The sequence below is a fragment of the Colossoma macropomum genome, unplaced genomic scaffold (assembly GCF_904425465.1).
Source record: "Colossoma macropomum unplaced genomic scaffold, Colossoma_macropomum, whole genome shotgun sequence".
Classification (NCBI taxonomy): Eukaryota; Metazoa; Chordata; class Actinopteri; order Characiformes; family Serrasalmidae; genus Colossoma; species Colossoma macropomum.
Window position 1 is genome coordinate 44,901,201 of NW_023494791.1, and position 18,638 is coordinate 44,919,838.

General features: G+C 39.7%; 1 protein-coding gene across 1 annotated transcript in view; it reads left to right on the plus strand.

The window, feature by feature from the left end:
* The window catches only part of syne2b (spectrin repeat containing, nuclear envelope 2b), a 201,093-nt gene that overhangs the window by 29,688 nt on the left and 152,767 nt on the right, over positions 1-18,638 (plus strand). The window contains 18 exon segments of the mRNA XM_036575316.1: positions 616-809; positions 1,562-1,649; positions 1,855-1,934; positions 2,126-2,243; positions 3,251-3,396; positions 5,502-5,652; positions 7,659-8,254; positions 9,960-10,127; positions 11,736-11,886; positions 12,092-12,250; positions 13,191-13,358; positions 13,462-13,563; positions 13,975-14,178; positions 14,630-14,840; positions 15,833-15,945; positions 16,227-16,426; positions 17,642-17,749; positions 18,240-18,519. Coding sequence (XP_036431209.1) covers positions 616-809; positions 1,562-1,649; positions 1,855-1,934; positions 2,126-2,243; positions 3,251-3,396; positions 5,502-5,652; positions 7,659-8,254; positions 9,960-10,127; positions 11,736-11,886; positions 12,092-12,250; positions 13,191-13,358; positions 13,462-13,563; positions 13,975-14,178; positions 14,630-14,840; positions 15,833-15,945; positions 16,227-16,426; positions 17,642-17,749; positions 18,240-18,519 — 3,237 coding nt within the window.

Below are 18,638 nucleotides of genomic sequence, written 5' to 3' on the forward strand. Positions count from 1 at the left end.
CGCTGTATGGCATGCTCTGGTGCAACTGTTGGAATTGTCCAGAGGTTTTTGTGGACATGCTTTATATTGTTCATCAGTCTTGAATGTTTAACCCTTAAAGGTTCAGAGTTATTACAGTGGATTTGCTATCCTGCTCAATTTGCTATATTGTAATTATACTATAACTATATATTTAATTACATTGTTACACTGTGAATTACATGTGATTTACAATCAGTATCATCAGATTCAAATCTCAGATTCTGTCATCTGATTTTTTTCTGTTTGTTCCAAAGACATAAAGGATAAAGGATGTCTGTGTGCACAACCAAAACTTTGCAATACATTCAGTCTCCTCTTCTGTTTATATACTCAAATGTGGTATTTATTGAACGTTTAGAATCTTTCATCTTGTTTCACTGAGCTACAAGTGACAAATAACTAACATATTATTCAACATCCTTTTTTGTCACTTTTAAGGGTTAAACTAATGTCATTTGTTGCATGTAATAACATTCTGAAACACTCCAGTGTTTCCCAGCTATCATGCTTCAAATTGGTACATTAAGCTCTAGTAAAGTACTAATGAAGCCTTTGAACCTCTTTATTAACCTCTCTATTCCCCCAAACCTCTAGGCCTGTTTTTCTACTGATGGCAGTTTAGTCCAGGCTGGGCAGCAGCTGGAGGCCCTGAAGGAGCTGTGTGACACTTTGAGCCCAGAGGATGCCCACAGGTTGGCACAGGCTCAGCTCCGCGAGTGTGAGAAAAGACTCGCTGCCATCCAGCGTCAGTTCAGTGGAGACCGTGACACTCCGCCACCAGACGCAGGGTGAGGAAGGGGACAAAAAATTAGCAGCAACAAGTGTAACAATACATTAGAATTTATTTGATTCATCTCTGAAGTAGAGCTTTGAATTATTGATCCAATCTTGAATACAGCCTGAGAACGTTTTGTGGCTGAGCCCAAGCAGACAAAGCACCTGGCAGATCAAGCACCAAGTTTATCCTGACACTAACCCAAGAAAATTCTGTCCAAACTCAGCTGTTGGGAAACCCATGTGTATCAAAAAAAAATATCCTGACAAAATTCTTTTGGACTCTGGACTCTTTTTGTCTGATTCCAACTCTAGCATATAAAAAATGTTTAAACCCAACTGTAGCCCAGCAAAATTCTGCTGGAACATGACTGTCAGCCAACAAAATTCTGTTTGAATCTGAATGTAGCCTGTCAAAGTTTTGTCTGATCCTGACTGAGGCATGACAAGATTCTGTCGGACCCCAAGAATTCTGTCCTAATTCACTGTAGCCCAACAACATTCTGTCTCAACCAGACTAAAGACAGGATTCTGTACTCATCTGACTTAAGCTTGACAAAAGCTTGTTGTTATTTTGATTGTTACTGAAGAAATAATTTTTTTAAGTTGTATTGATAAGGGATTTTTACATTAGAATTTGAGTATGTCAGTGCCTACCTGAGGTCAGTTTCTGTAATACGGTGCTTGGACCCCAATACTTGCCACTATAAAATCCTTCAAACTCCAGTGAACTTTCTATTGACAAGTTTTGTTTTCTGTGTGCTAGTGTGCCTGTAGAACAGACAAAGGAGTCATCACCACAGAGAATATTCACAGCCTCTGTGGAGAAAGCTGCAGAAATGACCACTCCAGAGGTTTGCACAAAAAGACAAAAATTGAATCTCGCTTTGCTTATGATTTGCTTATGTTGTAGTTCATATTACAGTTGTCTTTAGAATAAACAGTGTAGTCTGTAGTCCTGAGGTGTGTTTGGGCTTTGTATTTGAAGCTAACCAGTAGCTGACGTTACATTAACGCAAATACCTTTTGTTGTTCACTTATGTAAATCTTGCATTGCAGGTTACCCCAGTTACGGCACAGCGTCCAAAATTTGTGGACAAGAAAGAGATAATAAAGCAGACAAGCACTGAGGAGGACAGGTACACCAAAAAAAATTGAATTTAAATAACAATAAATTTGAATTGAATTGAATGGTTACAATATCTGTTGCAAAAGTGCCCAATAAAATTGGATTGAACTCAATTTGGTTTGAACTACTGGCAGCAATGAATGTGTGCTGTTTTTGTTTATCTGTTAATGTGCGTATGTGCATGTGGGGGATCATTTACAGGTATAGAAGTTCAAGGTTTGCCCTTCAAGCTCAGCTGAATAGAAATGAGCAGAGCATGCTGGGAGGTCGGCCTTCAGAATCAACCACAGACCTGAGAAAAAGGCTCAGAGAATTAAAGGTAGCGTTTTTTTAAGCTATAAACAGCTAAACGCAAGTCATTGAAACATATTTTTTAGATGCTTTATTCAGTATTACAAGTTTTTTGAGGGGGAATTTCCACTGATTTTTCAACATTTCTGCATAACTCAATCATTGAGATTCAGTCATTCAGAGTGGTTTGATAAGAAATGGTTTATTGTAGATAAACTTGCTGAATCTACAGTGGTTTTTCTTTACAGTAGTGGTGATAGGAACCAGGGGTCACACAAACATAGCCATTTTATTCACTATCCTAAACCACCAGTGAACCTATACGAGTCTCTTGAGTTTTATATGTAATGTTGATAATGGTAAAATAGTGGTAAATAAAAAAAAAAGTTTTCTTTGGGGACTATTTATTTATTTTTGGGGACGATTTATTTTATTATTTATTTATTATTTAAAAAAATACATTTTAGGCCAAAATCTTATTGCTAAACTGTTGTAAAACAATGTCTTTATGTAATAAATTTCTGTGAGGGAGCTTTTAAAGGCATTAAACCTTTTGGACGTCTGGTTCCTATCACCACCACTGTGAACAATTCTGACTCTGTAAGTTACTTTAGAACAGAGCGTTTCACACCAAACCACTCTGAATGAATTTGTTTACATTCTAACTATATAATTATGCAGATATATTGAAAAATCAGTGGAATTCCTCTTTGAATTGTAAATAATGTACTGTAATTATATATTAATAGTTATCTGCCTTGAGGTTTACTAAACTTTCAAAATCTGAGTAATTTTATTATAACTTCATTTTCAATGTTGTACATCTATCTGTAAGTCTAAACACCTCTAAACATATTAAAAGACCTTTTATGGCTTCCTACAAATTATTTGACACCTATGAGGCTGAAGAGTAGCAGAGTCATATTTGAATACATAAAAGTTTATAATTAAATACCTATAAATTATAAAGCTATAATGAATTTGAACTGTTTCAAGTGTGCAAAAGTCTTTTTATGTTGACTCATTGTGCTTCAGGCTCTGAGGGATGAGACAGAGTCTCTGTGGGCGGAGTATGAGGTGCAATGCTCCCAGTGTGTCCAGTTCAACGAGCGAGTGGTGGAGCAGGACAGAGCTGAGCTCACAGTCAAGTGGAGAGAACAGAGAGCACACCTGCAGAGCAGGTACACACTAAATCTGCTGTTAAACATCCAATATCATGAAAAAATTCATTTTCCTTGCTATTTTTGTGGTTAACTATGTAAACATTGTTAAAGGGCCCATATCTTGTATTTTATTTTTTCATTTGAATTTCCTTTATAACATTTGTGTGATTTTATGTGTATGTTTGTAATTCATTTTTACATGACCTGTTTTTTTTTTTACTGTTTTTAAACCTGATATATGTAAATGAGCTCTGTTCCAATGGGCTGCCTTATTGTGCCTTATTTAAAAAGCAGAGCTGAAACTCTACTCAGAGCTTCAGTATGAATGGATAAGGCTAAACTGCTGCAGACTGAATGAGTTGGTTCTCATGAAATCACAGATACAATGAATTCGAAACAGGCTGCTTTTGCAGCTTAGCTTCCGTAAATGCACTGTATTGACTGGAAGCTGAACGGTACATTGTGAAACGATGTTAACATATTACTTCAAACTCCATTATTTAAAAAAAAAAGTAAAGGAAATTTATTTTTTCATGAAATGGGCCCTTTAAAGTTCTGTACGGTTCACTTCAGGCTATACAATCCACATATTTCGGAAGTAATCTGCAAAAACAGCTGTTCTTGTATTGAAATATGAGGGAAAAGATGATTAAATGATGCTGTTCAGCATTAATTGCTTTTTGAATGAGCCACAATTCACACTGTAAAACTCACTGCACAAGTTAACACAACTTAAATACTACAGAAATGTGGAGTAACTTAATCTGAAAAATTCTAAATAACTCAAAAATGAATTGTTGAGACAGTAACTCAGTCATTTTAAGTAAGATTGTTTTTTTAGCATATTTTGAGTTAACGGGATCTTTGAGTTGAATAAACTCATTGCAGTTTAGTTTAGACTCTCAGCTTTACTTGATGTTTGCAACCTTCTTGAGTAAAACTCATATCATTCCTATTGGCCCTTAGTACCATTTATTTACATACTGGGTGTGTCTCTTCACCGCGTGTGTGTCGCCCTTGTGTTCACTAGGCTTTATAAACTGCTGTGACTCATGCCAATCAGTACTGATTAAAATTTAGTTATAAAGTTTCTTTCTGCTGAATGTGGTTCTGCTGTGGTTAAATGCTACGTAAACTATATCTGCACTAAGTTGGACAAGACATTGTTGCAAATGTCTATGATCATTTCTCTGCAATGCAAAAGAAGTTTGTTAAAAAGATAGCTGAGTTTAGTCTGGCAGTGAATTTAATTTACAATTACTTAATTGTATTGAGTTAGTACAGCTTAAACACACGTCTCAAATACTCAGTCATTTTAATATCAGCAAAACAAATGGAATTAGTACAATTTACTCAATTTGCTTAAGTGTACACAGCAATAAAAATATGTTTTATTTATACTCGGTTCAGTTAATTGTGTATGATCAGTTTCTTAAGATTAAGAGACCCTTATTAGTCCCACAGTGGGGGAATTTCACCTCTGCATTTAACCCATCCGTGCAGTAAAACACCACATACACACTAGTGAGCACACACACACTAGGGGACAGTGAGCACACTTGCCCGGAGCAGTGGGCAGCCGTATTCGCAGCTGTCGGTTCAGGGGACCAATCCGGCGACCTTCTGGTCACAGGGCTGGTTCCCTAACCTCCAGCCCACAACTGTTCCTCTTTTGAGTTGACTTAACTCATCAGGTTTTATAGTGCATGACAGCCCATCAGAACAGAGCTGATTTAAAAGCACAAGAACAAAAACAGCCTGTTTTAATTCGAAGGGGTTGTAAAATGGTCATGTCAAGATTAAATTATGACTGTTTTTGTAAAATTCGGGAAAAATGTTGATTAGAAGATCAATCCATCATTTCTTCTTGGGTTCACAACACTTTTTAGGGTTTTATTCATGTTTAATACACTATTCTGTTACACACAATGCCACACAAATCCTTTCAGGAACTCTTTTTTAAGAGTTTGTGTAGACGTTATTGAACATATTAAACATCCCTCATACTCAGTGTGCTGTTCTCACTTCAGCTCCAGAATCACAAGATCTGCTCTGACCACAGAGTCCTGCAGTGAGCGTCATGTGCCTCAGTGTGTTTACTGTCTGCGCTCTCTCTGTTTCAGGGTGGACTCTCTCGGTTCTGCTCTGCAGCTCATGGATTCAATCGAGCATCACATCGCTGAGATTTCAGAGCGACTGGACAAGTTCATCAAAGAGCCCAAAGACATTAAAGGATACACACTGGTCAACACCAGCGTCCTGAAAGATGTTAAGGTAGGAGATGCCACCGTCCAGTGCGGCCCAGAGGAGGATGGCTTCCCCTTTTGAGTCAGTGTTTCCTCTTCATGGTCTTATGAAGGTTGTTAACCTCGTCACCTACATTACTGGAAAGCTGCTTTGGCGCAGTGGCTGTTCAATGGCTGCTCTCCTTTGAGGGCATAACAGAAGCATGCTGTCATTTGATTAGGCTGACCTTATTAAAAAGAGGACACTGGGGTCAGGAGGGAAAACTATAGAAAGCAAATGTCAACATAAAAGCAAAGCCAAATCCTGGACATTAGGGCAAATTAGAAAACCTGGCTGGACACATTTTTATGTCCCAAAAAGAGGACATGTTCTGGAAATAGAAGATATACGGTCACCCTACATTTGATATGAATTATTACTCACTCATAACTTATTGATTCCAAGTCCTGTAAAAGCAGCCGATTTTAATTCATTTTCTTAATAAATCTCTATTCTTTTCATCAGAGCTCTTGTAGAAGAAAAATTCATTTAAGTGTATTTAAAAGGAAAAATGTACACTTTTGATATTTACAGATTAAATGTACTTTAATATATACTAAATGTATTATTTTGGAACAGCTTATGACAGCTTAAGTGCATTTGAATTGTAATTAAGCAGTGATTAAATATATGTGCTTTTTTTCAAACAACTTAAGTTCTACTTAAGTAGATGTATTAGATTTGAAACCGTTTTTACCCTTGGAATATATTATAAATATACTACTGGATGTACTGAGACACTTCAGTGCAACTTATTGCATTACCATGCAACTAAAATGCACTTAAATATATTTAACAAATAAAACATATATTTAACTGTACTTTTTAAAACATAACTAATTATACTCTTAAATATATTATTAGGAATAATGCAGCCCTGCTGGTGACATCTCGTATAAATAAAAATAATGCACGGCCATATAGTAAGTGGTAGTAAGTTCTGGGAACGAGATAATTAAGTTGTGGCCACAACTTAGTAAGGCATGGGAATGAGATCCTAATGCGTGGCCAAGACTTATTAAGGTGTGTTAATGAGACAATTGACCACAGCTCAACAAGGCATGATCTCTTTCCCACGCCGTACTAAGTCGTGTTCACCCATTAGGATCTTGTTCTCACGCATTAATTCAGAATGCCCACAAGTTATTTTTATTTATCTGGGATGTCACCAGCAGGGCCCCGTAAGGAATTACTACATAAGGCTTAAATTTTATTTAAGTAATGTTGAAATACATCTTATATGCCTACAAGTGCTTTTCGTCTGGAATAACCTGCTGCATGAAGTTAAACTTGTTAACTTGTCTTAGTAAACGTTAAGACGTTTTACTACAGTTGAATTATATATTTTACATATTTTACTCTTGAGTGGACAGATAGTCATGGTTCATTGCCAGTTAGTTTGAATTATATTGCAACAAAATGTACTAAAGCATACTTTAACAGTCCATGCTTTAAAATATACTAAACAATACACTTAAGCTGATGCCCATTAAGTATACTTTTGTTTAAATATGCTTCAGTATATTAAGAAAAACAGTAATCCAAGTGTATTTTCTCACAGCATAATATTGTATAGTTTAAAAATGTGTTACTTTAAGAATATAATTTTCAAAATTATGGTATATTTTAGTTTAATTTCCATAAAATACATGAAATTAAAAATGTACTTTTAGTATTCTATATATATCTATATATAAGTATAGTATTGCTGTATTTAAGTGTATTTTTTTTTGCGACGGAGACTGGAAGGTGAACTCCACCTGAGGTTACTTTTGCTCATCAACTACATGAGCCATCTGCAAGTAATAAAATAAAAGTACAGTACTTTTTGCATAAAAGCCCTCTAGTGTGTGATCAAACCTGAAGAGATGACAGTTCAGTGGCAGATCTTTTTGCTAGAAGTTGCATGGTTGCACTGTAGACCTGTTCTACTCTGAACATTTTATATATATATATATATATATATATGTACTGTCTCACTTCTTCCCTCCTAGGACTTAGATGAGAGCATCCAGGCCCAGATGGATCGTCTGTCCCGATTCGACTCAGAGCCCAGCAACCTGGACCTGCGGGACCGCTCCCCTCTGACCCAGGTGGTGATGACCCACCGCTCCAGCTTGGACCGACTCCGGCAGCAGGTCCGTAAAAGCGATGCTGCGGCCCGCGCCCTGGACCGCTTCCTCATGTCCCTGCGCACCGTCGACCAGGACGTTTCAGCTGTGCAGAGCACCCCCTGCAGCGATGCAGCAGTACTGCAGGACAGCAGGGCTAAGCTGGCGCTGATCCGGAAGGGTGTGGGGAGCTTGAAGGATAAAGCGCCACAGCTGGACCAGCTATTAGGTGGAGCCAGGCTGGAGGTGACCAGGGAAGGGCGACCAGTCTCCTGTCTGGACATGGTGGGAGCTCTGGTGCGGCGGGCAGAGGACGCGGACGACCGGCTCATGATCCGTCAGGAGGACCTGCGAAAGGAGCAGCAGAGCCAGGGGGTCAGGCTGAGGAGAAAGACTCTGCTGGCCGAGCTGAGGAAGGTACAGGGGGCGGCAGAGAAACAGGGGCTGAAGGAGCCCACCATGCCGGCTGTGCAGCACAGGTGGGTGGTCACTTCCAAAACAGATCAACTCATAGTTTGTTTATTGCACTTTATTCATCATTCTAATGAATTGGTTGAAAGTCAGAGCTCAAAACCCATTTCGGACTTATAAATGACTTCCAAATGCTTCAATAGTGACAATCTTAGCTAATTTTGAGCAGAACTCAAAAACGCTAGTCAGTACATGACCAGCAAACACAGCTTTGAACAGCTGTTCACACAAAAAATCATCATATTTTTTAATGGAAACACAAAAAAGTTACCTTAACTGCAGAAAATGTGGTTTGGTTGATTTTCTATGGAGCCCTGCTAGTGACATCGCATATCAATAAAAATAATGCATGGTTACGACTTAGTAAGGCATAGGAATGAGATCATGCCTTACCAAGTCATGGCCACGCATTAGGATCTTGTTCCCACGCCTTACTAAGTCATGGCCACAATTTAATTATCTCATTCCCACACCCTACTAAAGTGTGGCCATGATTTAATTATCTTGTTCTCATGCCTAAGTAAGTCATGGCCACGCATTAGTATCTCATTCTCATGCGTTACTAAGTCATGGCCACGCATTAGGATTTCATTCCCATGCCTTACTAAAGTGTGGCCATGACTTAATTAACTTGTTCCCACGCCTGAGTAAGTCATGGCCACGTATTAGTATCTCATTCTCATGCCTTACTAAGTTATGGCCACACATTAGGATCTCATTCCCATGCCTTACTAAGGTGTGGCCATGACTTAATTATCTTGTTACCATACATTACTATGACGTGGTCACGTGTTATTTTTATTTACTCCGTAAATTTGCTCCGTAATTTTCAGACTTTGGGACACATTTACTCCAAAACAATGAGATCTAAGTGTTCACCATTAGGTTATGAGGACAGGGATGCAGTCTCACTTCCTGCTCAAAAACAAAGGGGCGTGGCTAACATAAGGCCCCGCCTACGAACTAAGATGATGTCTTTCAGTAGTGACATAAAAAAGTGATCGTTTTTGGAATAAAGTTTTTTTAAGCTCATGATAAATTTAAATATTCACATTTATCAAAAATCTTTACAAAACAACACTGAAAAAAGAAATACGTAAAATAAGCACTGTTTATGTTTAAAATAGTTCAATTTAAAAATATTACATTTTTTATGCTATTTTCTATTTTGTAAGTGTAATTTTAGTGGTTAGGGTTTGGGACAGACACTCCAATAGAAAGTACCCTATAAACAATGATGTTGTACAATATATATTTTGCTTGATTATTACAATACTTGATTGTTTTTAATCCATTTAACAGTAAATTTTTAAATATTGTTCACTAAATTTTCTTTAGGGTCTGCTTTGCCTCGTAACACCCTGTATGTACCACTCCAGCAGGAACGGTGTATGTGTGGTGTATTTGTAACGCTTCATTTATTAATAATTTTGTGTAATAAAGCATTTAGAGGCATTTTTGTGTGTGGTTCCCACCAATGTAAACAATTCGGACTCCATTTAATTATGCAGAAATTTGGCCTGGCATAAAGTGTTTTATTAACACATCATTTTGAGAGGGTCTGTGTTAAGAGACTCTTCTTGTCAGTGTTTTTGGTCATTAGCTAGGGCACCAAAACAGGATGACCGGTTTCTCTGACATAGGCCAAAGGTTCATGTTAATGCTCTCCATTTGACCAGCCGCACTCAAACCCTACGTGTGTATGTTTGTCAGGATACGTGCCCTGTCAGATTTGGAGACTCAGATAAACTCCCTGTGTCCAGAGTACCAGAGCATCAGGGGAACCGTCACAAAACCCTCCCCGGATTCAGAGCAGCCTGGGCGGTCAGCGGACGAGCTGGACTCCCTCTGGGAGGAGACGGAGAGAGCTGTGGCTGAAAGGTGACACAGACAGTTATGCTGAATGTGAATGATGTTTACAGAGCATCATACATTTTGGTCATCATGGCATGTAGGAATGCTGAGGAATAATAGTCAGAACATCAGTTTATACGCCAAAAGTCTTCAAATCTGGACCTTGAATCCAGTTTTCAGTCCTGGATTTTGTAATTTGCAATCATGTTGTACTTCACTGAACTGTTGGTGTAACTGTTCGACCACCTAGTGTCAAACCTAGCAGGACCAGAAACTGGATTAATGGTCTGGATTTGGGTTGCTTTACATTTGCAATGATAATTTAATCAGTGTATATTTATCATAACAGTAAGGGTGTCTAGATGCATCACTGCATTGTAGTGGGCTGGTCTGAAGGCTCAATTATAGACGATATTACCATAATATAGCAGTTGAATTTACTGCATGTGTAAAACTCACTCCCAACAATATATATCATGAAAAATGATAAAAACTGAAATGAAAACATGAGGAGGAGCTTATTATATAAAGAATTAAAAGGAAACCATGGCACATAACCAAGTTAAAGTGAAGCATTTATTCTGATAAAAAGTAACACAGTTGCCACGGCCACTGTTAGTGCTTACTGGATTAATAAGCACTTTATATTCTTAATGTTTATATAGTATGATTTGTTTCCTCTGCTAAAAAAACACTATTTTTCATGACACAAAGTCAAAAGTGATTAGGTGTGTGTGACTGACCCCCATGGACCCTCACAGAGCAGGTACTATTTGGGTGGTGGATCATTCTCAGCACTGCAGTAACACTGACGTGGTGGTGGTGTGTTAGTGTGTGCTGTGCTGGTCTGAGTGGATCAGACACAGCAGTGCTGCTGGAGTTTTTAAACACTGTGTCCACTCACTGTCCACTCTATTAGACACTCCTACCTTGTCAGTCCACCTTGTAGATGTAAAGTCAGAGACGATAGCTCATCTGCTGCTGCACAGTTTGTGTTGGTCATCCTCTAGTCCTTCATCAGTGGTCACAGGACGCTGCTCACAGGACGCTGCTGGCTGGATATTTTTGGTTGGTGGACTATTCTCAGTCCAGCAGTGACACTGAGGTGGTTAAAAACTCCAGCAGCACTGCTGTGTCTGATCCACTCAGACCAGCACAACATACACTAACACACCACCACCACGTCAGTGTTACTGCAGTGCTGAGAATGATCCGCCACCCAAACAGTACCTGCTCTGTGAGGGTCCATGGGGGTCCTGACCATTGAAGAACAGGGTAAAAGGGGGCTAACAAAGTATGCAGAGAAACAGATGGACTACAGTCTGTAACTGTAGAACTACAAAGTGCACCTATATAGTAAGTGGAGCTGGTCAGAATGTTCTGCCTGATCGGTGTATATTAAGTGTGTAATCTTCTCCAGGCCGGTCCATTAGCTGAATTATAGTGAATCACAATTCCTCAAAGAATCATAATTGAGTTCAGTTGTTGTGAGGTCAAAAAGGTGCAAGTGTAACACATGTGAGATGAGCTCTTCACCACTCATACAATCAGAAGTGCTAAAGCTCTTGGTTAACTGGTTCTAAGAATTGTGAGGATGTGAGATAAACTGACACTTGCCACTTTTGATATGTGCAGACAAGAGCAGTGCCGCACGCTAATGGAGCTGCTGAAGAAGTTTCAGACCTGCCGTGGTTATCTGGGCAGCACCCTCCAGAGGGCAGAGCAGACTGTGAGTGAACAGGCCTCATACATGAGTAAAGACAGTCTGCAGCGCCTCCTGGCCAAGGTGGGTCATTGTTCACCTTCTACCTCCATTTTTGTCACTTTTTTACTTTTTTGCGCAGTTTGAAAACTCCAGTTGACCTTTGCATTGTATTAAAATGTAATGATGAACGGAACAACAGAAACGGTCCAAAATTACTTGGAAAAAACCTTGTTTCATTAACTTCCATTAGACTTTAATAAGGGTGATTTATATTCACTCTAAATAGGTTAGCGGGATAAAGGACGATTTGAGCGGCCTGGGTCCGAAGATGGAGGAGTTTCGGACTGTGTGCAGGCAGCTTCAGTCTCAGCTGAAGAAAATCCCAGACTGCTCAGAAACTCCGTTTGAAACAGAAGCGGATGCGCTGGTGGACTCCTGGCTGGACGTAAGAGCATTTAACCCCTTAAAATCCCAGATATATTAGACACTAAAGCTTATTATTCAGTTACTACATGGACTACAATGCAAACTGGCTGAGTTATTCTTATGTTATAGAAGTGTGTAGTAAATGTGGATCTGCTGATGGCCATTTATGGGGTTAAAGTGATGCAAAATGTTAAGAAATATTTAGACATTTTTTCTCTTACACCGATTGTAGTTGATCAGCTGAGATGTGTCTGAAATTTGCTTCTTTAGTTTTGCACTGGAGCTACTAGGTGAACGTAGATAGACAGATAGATAGATAGACAGATAGACAGACAGACAGACAGATAGATAGACAGATAGATAGACAGTTAGACAGATAGATAGACAGATAGACAGTTAGATAGATAGACAGTTAGACAGATAGATAGACAGATAGATAGATAGATAGATAGATAGATAGATAGAAAGATAGATAGATAGATAGACACATAGATAGATAGACAGTTAGATAGATATATAGATAGACAGACAGACAGACAGACAGACAGACAGATAGAGAGATAGATAGATAGACACAAATAGATAGACAGATAGACAGACAGAGATAGACAGATAGATAGACAGTTGGATAGATAGATAGATAGATAGATAGATAGATAGATAGATAGATAGACAGACAGACAGATAGACAGTTGGATAGATAGATAGATAGATAGATAGATAGATAGATAGATAGATAGGTGTAGCTATCAAGTAATAAAAGCTTTTGTGCACCAGTTAGCATTGTGCTCAAACAGACTTTCTTATGGTCATTCTATGCCAACTTGCCAAGGCCCTTCTCGGTCATGGGATGGATTCCATTTTTTTAATGTAATTGGCCTCTGATAATAGCCGACGTAGTCTTAGTGCTTTAAATGTGTGCACAAGTCTGCCAGATGTTTCATCGCTTTTCTGTGCAGGTTTCAGAGAAGACAGACTCCTACATGGATAACCTGCGTGTGGGTTTGGAGCTCTGGGAGAAGCAGCTGATGCTGGGTGGGGAGCTGGAGGGCTGGGCTGCTGCTAAACTCAACCTACTTGCTGAATCTCACCCATTCAGCACTGAGAGGGAGGTCTTCCTGATGAAGGTACAGAGAAAGCAGACCTGTCCAGCTCTGTAATCTGTTTGCAATGACTCTTTCCTCATTCCCTGTGTTTGTTCTACTGATGTGCGCGCTATACTTGCGTTAGGATGAGATCCAGACGCAGGAGGAGAATATCGAGCGTTTCCACAGGAAGTCCTTGGAGATTCAAAGCCTTTTACAGAGCAGAGAGGCTCCACTGGAGCTACAGGTCAGTTCTGCTGACCTGCGTTGACTCTTGTCTTGCTTTTGGAGTGGTTTAGTTTTTATAACCTAATCTCTGTCTGATACACTTGCATGCTGTCAATTACAGGGAGATAATAAAACATTTTTAAGTAATGAAAAGAACATATAGTAGCCAATGGGCATTGAAATATTGAGGAAATCAGTAAAGGAAAATGCGTCGAATTATTGTTCAAAGTAACTGACTATTTACTACAAGTGTGGTAGACAGAAATTAGAGAGAAAAGCACTGAAGTATTCCTTGAATCTCTGTCTCTCTCATTTTAGCCTCTCATTTTCTCTCATATGGTTCATTTGCTTAGTTTTTTCTTTTCTTTTAGTTTGCCTTTTACGGCAACAGCACGCTCAACAGTCTCTCTTACTCCCTCTGCCTCCTCAGGTGATGGAGACCGGTCTCAAGAAGAAGGTGGAGGAGGTGAAAGAAGTGTTTTCCGGCTGTACAGAAGTTTTCCAAGAGCTGCTGACTGTCCGAGATCACCTGCTTCAGAGGATTGACGCCTGTCGATCCGCCATCCAGAGAATACAGTCATCAGTGAGCGCGCTCAGTGCAGATGATGCAGCTCAGCTAGAACAGCATTTACAGGTACTACTCCAATCAGTTCATGTTCAACTAATCCAAGAGATTCTTACTAGTGGCCTAGCCCACTAGTGGCCATTCAACTGGTGGAGTGAAATAACTCTGTTATCAGATTGACCAGGCTACTGTTGTCTCTCTGTGTGTGAAATGTTGGGCTGAGCTGCAAGTAAACAATGAGGGTCCCTCAAAATATTCTATCGATGTTATTGATTGAAGAAAAAACATAGTTCAACTAAATCTTGACCCATCTAGACAAAATGTAAATAACTTGGGAGGAAAAAACAAAGAAAGCATGTAATTTAGGCTTTAATAAATTGTTAAAAGCTTCCTTGTCCAGTCCAAACTTCAGAAACTCAACATGTCTTGGCTGATCGAATATGTTTGGGGGAAACTTTGATTTTTTTGCCAAAATATTCCTTAAAACAATCCTTTACAAGCTCTTTCCATCCCTCTGTAGGATCTTTCTGAGCAGTTGTTGGATCAGGAGGACCAGGCTGACTCTCTGATGAAGGAAATCACTCTCATGTCCAGTGTGACCGGACCTCAAGCCATAGAGGAACTGACCAGTGACTGCAAGCGTCTAAAAGACAGCATCACCACAACGCAGGAGCTCATTGGTCAGAAAAAAGAGCAGGGAGAGAAAAGCATCCTTGTCCAGTCTATTAAAGGTACATGAGGCACAATGTGAGCAGAAACGCTTAGATGTTGAATAGTTAAATGTCCTATTTGACAGTGTTTTTTCATGCAAAGTATCTCATGAACCTAATTGACTGATTTACTGACTCACTGACTGCCTGAGTGACTGACTGACTCACTGACTGATTTACTGACTGGCGTATTCACTGAATTACTGTCTGCCTGACTGAGCGACTAACTGATTCACTGAATCATTGACTGACTGACTGATTCACTGAATTAGTGTCTGCTTGAGTGACCAACTGATTCACTGAATTGCTGTCTGACTCACTGACTGCCTGAGTGGCTGACTGAATCACTGACTGACTCACTGACTGACTGACTGATTCACTGACTCACTGATTGACTGATTCACTGACTCACTGACTGATCGACTGACTGACTTAATGACTGATTCACTGAATCACTGACCACATGAGTGACTGACTGATTCACTAACCCAATGACTGATTCACTGACTCACTGACTGATCGACTGACTGACTTAATGACTGATTCCCTGAATCACTGACTGCATGAGTGACTGACTGATTCACTAACCCACTGACTGATTGACTGATTCACTGACTCACTGACTGATCAACTGACTGACTTAATGACTGATTCCCTGAATCACTGACTTCATGAGTGACTGACTGATTCACTAACCCACTGACTGATTGACTGACTGACTGGCAGACTGAGTGACCGACTGATTCACTGCCTGCGTGACTCACTGACTGACTGACTGACAGGCTAACTGATACACTGACTCATTGACTACTTGAGTGACTTTCTGACTGCCTCACTGACTGACTGATTCACTGATTGACTGATTCTATTAGCACTCAAATAGCTGTTGTTCTTCACATTAATAAGACTCGGTCTGTGTTTAATCAACACTGTACTGTTTGGTTTCATTTTTTAGTTGTTTTATTGTGCGTGAGATAGTAAGCTAATGTTTTTCTGCATCACATATTCTTTAGACGAGTGCCAGCTGTTTGAGGACTGGCTCCAGGATGTGCAGCTCTCCGTGAACGAGTGTTTCGAGAACCCTGAGAGGAGGCAGGACGTGGAGGCCTCCATGCTGAGACTACAAGTGAGTGAATGCCCTTATTAGAAACAGTCGTATCACAGTTCCAGACAGCAGACCTGTTTTTTTAAATATAATATTGTTTGTAATATTATATTTAATTTTTTTGTTATATGGAACATATATTTTGAAAGTTTTTTCTCTATTTTAACACCATAACCACACAAACACCTAAAATTACTGTTTATTTCTTTTCACAATTTTTTCTCTTAATATGTTTCCACAAAATGTGTTGATGTTCTTCAGAGACGACGGAGGTTACTTTGCTAATCTTCTGTTTGGTGCAGGGTTTCCTGGCTTCTAAAGAAGGTGAGCAGCGTCTCCTCCAAGTGAAGGAGTCCGTGGAGAGGAGAGGGCAGATCCCTGTGGAGATTCAGGCTCAGCTGTGCGTTTGGCAGCAGGAGCAGGAGGGAGAGATGGCCACTCTCAGAGCTCACTGCCAGGGACGCCACAAACAACTGCAAGACATCCTGCTCAAACTCAACAGGTCCCTTTCTTATCCTTTCTGTTCAGTAGAGGTGGGCCATATGATGATAACTGACAATTGATAATTGATGATAATTATCTTGATCACCTGTCGTGATAAGGGTCAGTGAGTGTATTGTGGGTATTAAGAAACTGTAGCGTTGCACAGACTCTTATAAAGAGCTCCCAAGTGGCACTGCAGTCTAAGATTTAGTTCTCTTGTCACAATTGTCGAAATTTTGATTTGGATTATGATACTAAGGCCCAATCCCATTTCACCCCTCCCCCTACCACTTAGCCCTTACCCCTCTGTTTTGCATGTTCACGTCTAGGGGTAGGGTGTCCTGATTTTTGTTGAGACAGAGGGGTAGGGCGAAGTGTGAGGGCTACATGGCCCTCCAAACGGAGGTTTTTCAGAGACTCCAAACGGAGTTTTATGAGAAAAAAACGGAAAAACCAGCAAGATGGCTGAGCAAGAGACCAAAGAAACCCATAAATGTGAGAATTTTCTCCATTAAAAAATATAATAACCACTGTATTATCTTAGTTTAATGTCGTTTCAATGTATTATCATCTTAACAAGCATAAAAAATCACTAGTAGTATGCTGATGTCTCGGTAGCTGGCTAAATTTCCAGTTCCACCTTAAATAGTCCAGCAGTTCTGATGCCTGAAGTACCAGAATGTATCTGCTGCTCCATTTAAGGTGGAACAGGAAAGTTCGAACAAGAAGCTGGTGAATAGCTGACTTCATCTTTGTATCACCAGAGAATTAGGGGTGGGTGATCATAAGTAATTGCCCCCCCCCGCTTTGAAGGCATATGATGCCGTAAATGTAACTAAAGCCCAGCAGTGAGGAGCTGAACTTTACCCTCCTCTGCTGTCACTGCAGACTGGCAGGGTCGCCTACAGAGCGGCGCTAGTAGCTGTTAATGAAGTAATATTCTTTTTATTTGAGGGTCCCATTTCGTAGGGCAGGATTTCGACCACTACCCCATGTAACTCAGTTCCAGGGGGCAAAGAGATACTTGAAAACAAGAGGTAGGGGTAAAATAAGAAATGGGATTGAGCCTAAGTGTAACACTTATTAAACCTCAGAAATGTGTTAGATATGCTGAAAATGTTGCAATATTTCTGCCATATTTCCCACCCCTACTGTTCCGTCGTGAATTCTTCGTGTGGTATTTATCCATCAGCCCATCCATTGATTTAGAGGATGTTTCTCTTGTCGACGTTAGCTTGCAAGAGGAGCACGACCATCTCCAGGAATGGTTGGAGCAGAACGAGCAGATACCAGAGCAAAGAGAAAAGCTCAGACAAGCTCATGAGGACTTCCTCAAGGAAAGGTATGTCAGTTCCGCTCTCATAGTTCCTGTTAGATAGATTAGAGAACCATTTGATATAATTCACTGGACTGGAGTGCAGATTATAATTTCCAATCCTAACCACCTTTGTGTTTGTAAGTAGAGTTTATGAGGAGATATTTTATCATAATTTGAAAGAATAAAAAATACCTTTTTGCCATGTTGTTCTCATTTGTTTTACATTGAAACAAATAGAACAACATCAGAATTACAGAATCAAGAACCTGTCCAAACTTGTGATTCATGATTCATTATTCAGAATTCTAAATGATTCATTGCATAACTGTTGAGTTTATCATTATGTCATTGCATGAAAATAATTATACGTAAATCAGATTTGTGTAGGAAAATGATAATAATAACGCCAGACCTCTGAGAGTTCATCGTCAGTTTGACTCATAGTCACAAGGTCTTGTGTATAAACTTTTGTAAATGTTTTCCTCATTTTACTCCGTGTTTCTGTGCTGGACAGCGGTCGAGTCGAAGCCTTCAGTGATCTGCTGGCCTCTGTGAGGTTGCGGGGGCTGAGAGCTGACCCTTTGCTTAAAGACAGCGAGTCGCTGGTTGACCGATACCACAGTCTGGGGATTCGTCTGGAGAACCAGGCCCAGGTCCATGAAGCCTTGGAGAAGGAGGTAGAAAGCTTCCATGCTCAGGAGGACGACATTAGGAGCTGGATTAGAGAGTTAAAACAGGGTCTGGACTCATTAGACAAAGACGCTTCAGTAGAAGAGAAGCTCTACAAGGCTCAGGTAAGAAATAAGGTTTCTGCTATGCAGTAATATAGAAATGTTTTAATTCATGGTTGAGAATCTTGGAATGAATGTTTTTTTAACAATGTAATATCAATTTGGTTGCAAGTAAATGTAGA